The 6,831-nt window shown below is 40.0% G+C and overlaps 1 protein-coding gene across 2 annotated transcripts in view; it reads left to right on the top strand.

Annotated features, from left to right (window-relative positions):
* The window catches only part of edar (ectodysplasin A receptor), a 39,757-nt gene extending 32,926 nt beyond the window's left edge, over nucleotides 1-6,831 (top strand). For both annotated transcript variants that reach the window (XM_042002698.1, XM_042002699.1), the window contains 4 exons: nucleotides 397-469; nucleotides 3,227-3,557; nucleotides 3,666-3,729; nucleotides 3,805-6,831. In XM_042002698.1, coding sequence (XP_041858632.1) covers nucleotides 397-469; nucleotides 3,227-3,557; nucleotides 3,666-3,729; nucleotides 3,805-4,190 — 854 coding nt within the window. In that variant the 3' untranslated portion in view covers nucleotides 4,191-6,831. The remainder of the gene's footprint in view (nucleotides 1-396; nucleotides 470-3,226; nucleotides 3,558-3,665; nucleotides 3,730-3,804) is intronic.

Genomic DNA, 6,831 nt, shown 5'->3' on the forward strand with positions numbered 1-6,831 from the left:
GCTAGCTGCCACTCATGTAGACACTGGCTTTATAAGGCCGAGAGATGAAAGACACAGGCGGGTTAACCCAAACTAACACATGTACACGCAGCGTTTGTTCCTCTTATTTACTCACTCATTGAGCTGTCTATTCCTATCATTAACTGGATAAGTTAATGTACTTTCACCTAATACTCATCATAATCATTGTATACATCATTAAAACTACAATTGCCATTAGTCCCAGGACTCTGTTAACCTTTGTGATCTCTGACTCATGTCAATAAAAATTTAAAGTTGAAAAAGTTATCTTACTTGGTTGATTCAGCCTTTTACTGGTATAGTATTGCTGTGTTTTCCTTGTATTTTGAATTAGAGACAGATTAACTTTGAATCTGGGTTTTTTTGGCTTCACAGACAGTGTGGTGATCTTCGCAGAAAAAGACGAGTATGACAAACTGAAAGCTCCTCCTCAGAAGACGGTGAAAAGGTGAGAGATGCCTCCAGTTTAGATAAACTCTGCTCCTTCTGTCTGGGTGAATAAACTGGATGAAATGAAAATAAAATTCAAAGTTACTTTTGTTTAAAATCAAGGCAGCTTAAAGTTTTAAGTGGCAGAAAACGAACACACTGTGTGATAAGAACTGGAATGCAGCCTGGTTTTAGCAGCAGACGAACTAAATTCCTATTTACCTTGAAGACCAGATAAGTTACTGATGATAATACAACCAAAATATCATACAGGTATTGACAACATTCATAGTGGTACCATAGTGAAAAGCTGAAATGTTTCTTCCTGTTTGGAAGCTTCATTGTCAGTTTTAATTCCCCGTGATGGAAGAAGACTTTTCAAAAGCAAAAATCTAGATCATAACTTTGGAAAAGTTTGATCTCGTTGCCTTCTGAGGCAGCTGGATTATCACAAGGTCATTAGCTTTCCATCTTGGCTTCTGATGCAGTGTGGATGCCATTTTAACATCTTTTATACCAGAACTGGAGAATATTTCTTAATTTAATGTTAACATTTTTACATTTTTACAGTCATGTGCACAGATAGAAATTCAGACACACAAAGAACAACAGCTGAAAAGTCAATGTTTGGCCTCTTTAAGCTAAGTTAAAATTTTGCATGTATTTTTTTTTTCTTCTCCTGGCCATTTAAGATCAGTAGACCCTGATAAGTGTGAAACATGAGACTTGGCATTGAACAGGAAGTAGTTTTTGAGGAAGAAAAAACAAAACGAATATCATCAGTCTGTTTTGTGACTTTGCCTGATCCGATGAGGGCACTGCGTCTCTGGGGTTAGCACACTAGTTAAAGAATTATTTTCATTGTCATTTATTAATCTAATCTAAAAAAATATTTGCAAATAATCATAACAACCCCCCCCCCCACTCCCATTATGTTAGATATGTTTTTGTTTTTTATGACAAATCTTATACTTTCAGTTTTTCCTTTTCAGACATCCCTTAAACTCATCTAGAAGTCCTACAACGTTATATAAAAAAGAAAACTATGAAAATGTACATTTACAACACAATGTTATTACACATGCTAAAATTATTGGTACTACGCTCTGCATCTAGTATAAATGTGTAATATGGGTGTGTACTTGTATTTGGATGCAGTTTCACAGAAACTCCACACAACAGTATCGATAATAATTTTCTCATTATTTGCCCATTATTAAGTCACCACAGAACAAGCCAATGCAGAAAGTATCTTTGCTGCTGGCTGTTTTTTTTTTGTTTTTTTTTAAGAAGATAGCCTATTATGTGGCTTTGGAGCAGGCAGGGTTGTTTTGGAGGGGCATGAGGTAAGATAGCACATTATGAACCCTGAAGACTAAAAACACTGAAAGTCAGACAGTGGGGGTAGTTGTTGGAATAGATAAGGGTATTTATTCCAAGCTTCATTTAAAACCACCACCAGGTGAAAGCATGTCCTAGCAGACAACAAAAGACTGATGTTTTTTCTCACCTTCCTCTCTGTATATTACCCAGCCCTCATGTGAAGACAATGCTGCTTTATAAACAGTGGTACATGTGCAGAGGGCAAGTGAGAAAATACTACACACAAACATGCTGTTAATCACTGTGCAAATCCTAGATTGCTAGTAGTCTGCATATATTAAACGGGATGCTTTTACAACTCCTAAAGAGCCTGTAAATGAAAGAACGGACAAGACATACAGATCCACATACACATGCAAAGACAGACTCCTTAGCAACACTAGCAGTCAATAGTGGAGTAAAGTGGCATGCCAGAAGATGTGCTAACTCTCTGCCAGAGTGGGTGTTAGATGTCTGGGAAACAATGCCATTTTGTGCATGTGTGTGCGTTTAGAAAAAGAGTGTGGGACATGGAAACAATGCCATTCTGTGTTCATCTCAGTCAACAAGGTGCTTTTGCGAGAAAGCCCAGAGCAGACTGAAAGAAGGAGATGATGTGTGATAAAAGTGATATTGCACTGTATCATGTTGTAAAACGCCAGGTTGCTTGAGTCAATCACAGTAGCATCAGCAGCCATGGCAACAAAACAGTATTATTCTCTACATTACTTGCCAGTTCTTGGTAAGTCTAAAAAGAACACAAGGTGTATTGTGCATGGCTACCACTTTTAACTTAAGAAATATAAGTGTTAAAGGAAATTAAGTCATGGCTACCGTCTTAGTTAAAAGTTTATTTAGCACGTTTAGCTAAACATCTGGTTGAATACAACGCAGGCGTGATATAAAATTTGATACTTTTTTGCAGAGGTCTGAAGCAGCTTGTACTGTACCATAGAGGTGAGAAATGAGGAAGCAGCCAGTATAATTTTGTCCAAAGGGAACAAAATTAATCAGGCAGAACCACTTAAGCTCAAAGAAGTCACTGCAGCTGGCCAGGAAACAGTCTGGGTACTCAACCTCCTTTACAACCATAAATCTGTCTACTTCAGTTTGAGTACATCTTTAACAAATGAGACAAAAGTATTAATTAGTGTGCTATAAAGGAGCTAGTAGGCTAATAAACTGCTGACTCAGCCTCAGCTAATTGATCCATTTCCTGGCAAGAAAGCTAATAATTGCATTGTTCTGTATGTAATGGACTACGATGCAGAAAGTAGCAGCTTATCTGGAACACTTTTGTTTGTGAGTGTTGTATTAGAGCAGAGCCTCACTGACATTTAGAAAAAGAAACTTACATTCACATCTTAAATAACTCTTGTCAAATTATTTAGTATTGATGTGTTTGTATTTGCAGTGAAAATGATGCATCTTCAGAGAATGAGCAGCTGCTGAGCCGCAGCATTGACAGTGACGAAGAGCCCACATCAGATAAACAGGGATCGGCAGAAATCACAAACCCTAACACCAACCTGTGTCTTGTCAACCTGGGCAACAAACCTGACCTCTGCCTGCTCTCTCTGGGACTCTTGGACCGCGGCCGTGCCTGCAATGGCAACCCCAACGGTACAGCCAGCCAGGCCAATAACATCCCAAACCCCAACCACATCAGCAATGTCAACCACATAGCCAACAGCAACCACATCAGCAGTGTGAATGCGCTCAACAACAACAATAAAACTCCAGGGGTAAGAGGATGGAGTTTTCAAAGACTACTGTATTTAAAATGTGACCAATTCAGCATTATCTGGAAATCTCATAATGCTGTTTGGGTTTTTTTTTTGTAAACCACACAGATGCTACAGAGTCGTAGGAAGAAGATACTAGATCTGTATGCCAGAGCCTGTAATGTTACTGAAGGTAATTCTAAATAAAACAAAAGAAAATATTCATTCACCAAATCCTCCAAATCTTAAATTCCTGTCCCTTCTCCAGGCCTAAGCCCCACAGAGCTTCCCTTTGACTGTCTGGAGAAGGCCAGCCGCATGCTGAGCTCCTCCTACAGCAGCGAGGCGGCCGTGGTGAAGACATGGAGGCACCTGGCTGAGAGTTTTGGGCTGAAGCGAGATGAGATTGGCGGCATGAGTGATGGTCTTCAGCTCTTTGAGAGAGTGAGCACAGCGGGCTACAGCATCCCTGACCTCCTAACTCGCCTAGTGCAGATCGAGAGGCTTGATGCCGTGGAGTCGCTCTGCGCAGATGTGCTGGGAAACAGCGAGGTGGTGGCAGTGGCGGGACGGCAGAGTATCAACAGCTTTCACAGCCAGTTGGTCTGTCCTTCCCCGTGCACATCTCCTTCCCAGCGTTGTGCCAGTGTCTAAATATTCAGTGAAGCAGACTTCAGAGACTTAAAAGTACATGTGTATGTAAGGACAGATTCTCCTCTGAGAAGGACATCACATACAGTGTACAACTTACCCATTACATGAAGAATGTCAGTGAGCTCCTGCCTACAAGCTTTTTTTTTCTAATAAGAAGCTAATATCCAAAATATTTCAACATGCTTATTTTTTTGTGCTGCAATTTTCGAGAGAGATGAACAAAGATTAAAACCTCAGATGCTAATTATTCTCTACTTTGCTATCGATTAGATTTTCTTCTGCATGAATAATCAGCGCAATAATCTGAATTTGTTTTTCATTTTATTAGCATGTTGCCTCCCTGATATGCTTCAGAATTTTGTGGAAAAAAATAGCTGAAAGGCCTGTGCGCTGGACGCAACACAATAAGAAAATTTTTCCAAACTTATTATATTAAATTGAGTGTAAAATTGATTAGAAATGCTGCAGTGTGCTGGAGAGCATCCTGGCCAGCTGGATATAAAAACTGGGGAGCCCCTTCATCACAGCATTGGGAATGAATTGAAAAAGAGACCTGAAGATGCCCTATAACGGTACTCCAGCAGTCTATGTTGCTTTATTCTGATGGGCCTCTACCCAGTTGAGAGCACTCCAAAAAGAGTAAGACCTAAAAAATAGCGTGTTTGAACTGAGTCTTAGTTGTACTCTTACTGTACCTTTGGATCAGGACCAAACCCTTATGCTTTTTCCTGCAGTACCCAGATGTTTGTGCCTGTATAAAGAAAGCAACCTGGTTTGACCGCAGCATTAGTTAACATTCATAACTGCTCCTTTAACTGTGTTGTCATCACTCAGAGAGAAGGAAGATATCAGCTCCCTACTTGAAATGCAATCCTCCTAGCCAGCTGGCAATGCTAAAGCATCATTCAGTTCAGCTTTCATCTGCTAAACTCACTTGTGAACTTGTGGTATTTTTTCATGCACCAGTGTCTCTTGCTGAATTTGAACATAACCAGAAAACATGTGCAAGAAGACAAGAGCAGATCAGGATATGATCTTTTTAACAGAATTGAATGGATCATATTAATCCCGCATCTACTCCATGAAATCTTGACTTCACCACTTTGATGTAACCATTAATTATCATACAATATGTGGAGAGAGTTTAGGAAAACTGATGATTTGCAGATACAGTGTGCAGAAAAGTTCAAAGACCCACTTCACAAAAAGCAAATTCCCAAAACCCATAGATTCATTTTAGGTGGGGTGTTCAGTGTTCAAACATTAATCCAATAAACTGGATGAGGACAGTGCTCAGCCACTGACCACATGTCTACAATTCACTGTCTATAACTTTAAGACAGATTCACATACTCTCCTCCTGCAGCTACTTCCTCAGCAGTGACCCAGCCTGTGACCCAGCACTATAACTCTGCCTGTTTCTCTGCTTTTACCCCAATCCTGCGGTCTACTGCTGCCGCCAGCCCTAATTATTTGGCGTGTGGCTCCCCATGCCCCTAACAGGCTAAAGTGTTGTGGTTTACAGAGCGGGTGCAAAGTGCCTGTGATTTCCAGCACCTAATTAAGCATTTAGGGCCACTTAACTACTGAAAGCCCAGTGGAAAAGCTATAAAAACCCTGCATTAAAAGAGCAATGCCAGGACAGATGAATTACTAACTCCCCCCAGGGTTGCTGCACTGTGCACGGTGAAAGATTGCTGCCGGTCGTGGTGGAGCTAGCGCTACAGTTGTTCTACAACGTCTGCTCTCATTCAGCTTTTGTGGTTGGCTCAGTCATGCTCAGACAGGATTTAGCCCCCCTCTCCCCTATGGGACCAATAGACTAAACAAGAACAATATGCAGTTGTGTGAGTTCTAAAAGGCAGCTGAAGCAAGTTAGGTGTTGTATGCACGGGGCAGAAATCTCAGCTCTGATAAGCATCACACTAAACCTTGGAGGAGCGTTGTTAATGTCCATCTTAACTTTATTGACAGTGATGCCCACAGTTAAGAAGCTGTAGATCAGGTCCACTAATTTTCATTTACGGTTAAGCATCAAAACTAAGCAATGATCTCCAAAGTCCGAGCAACGCCAAGAGCTGCTTTGATGTCATTTCTGCCTGATCTTGATCTGACGCCTAATGTTGCCTGCATAATATCCCATAACTGCTCAGCATTGCAGTTTTTCTTTCCTTACGCTTTATGGTCATATCTTCCATTGCAATCTGGGGCTGGACTCCAGCACTTTAAATTAATGTGCATGTTTATCACCTGCATATCTATCATTCTCTTGTGTGTTTGATCTTAAGCTCTAATTTCAAAATATTGCTCTCTCAGAACAGTGTTGTCAACAAATGCATTTACATTTAAAGCGCATTAACTTTTTTTTCTTTTACATTTTATACAAAATGTCTGAAAACATTAACTGTTGGATTAAACTGATGTGAAACAGAACTTATTTTCAGACAAGAAAATTTTTTCGTCTGACATATTTTATGCTGATATACAGAAGCCAAACATAAATTACTTACCTCAGTAGCACATACGTTAGTATAGTACATGTAGAAATACACAAGCTCTTCACAGAACCAAAGTGTAACTGTATATATAAGTTATTATTGTACATAAAGTATGCTTTAATAAAGATGTATGTTGGAAGGTC

The sequence above is a fragment of the Melanotaenia boesemani genome, chromosome 12 (assembly GCF_017639745.1).
Source record: "Melanotaenia boesemani isolate fMelBoe1 chromosome 12, fMelBoe1.pri, whole genome shotgun sequence".
NCBI classification, from domain to species: Eukaryota; Metazoa; Chordata; class Actinopteri; order Atheriniformes; family Melanotaeniidae; genus Melanotaenia; species Melanotaenia boesemani.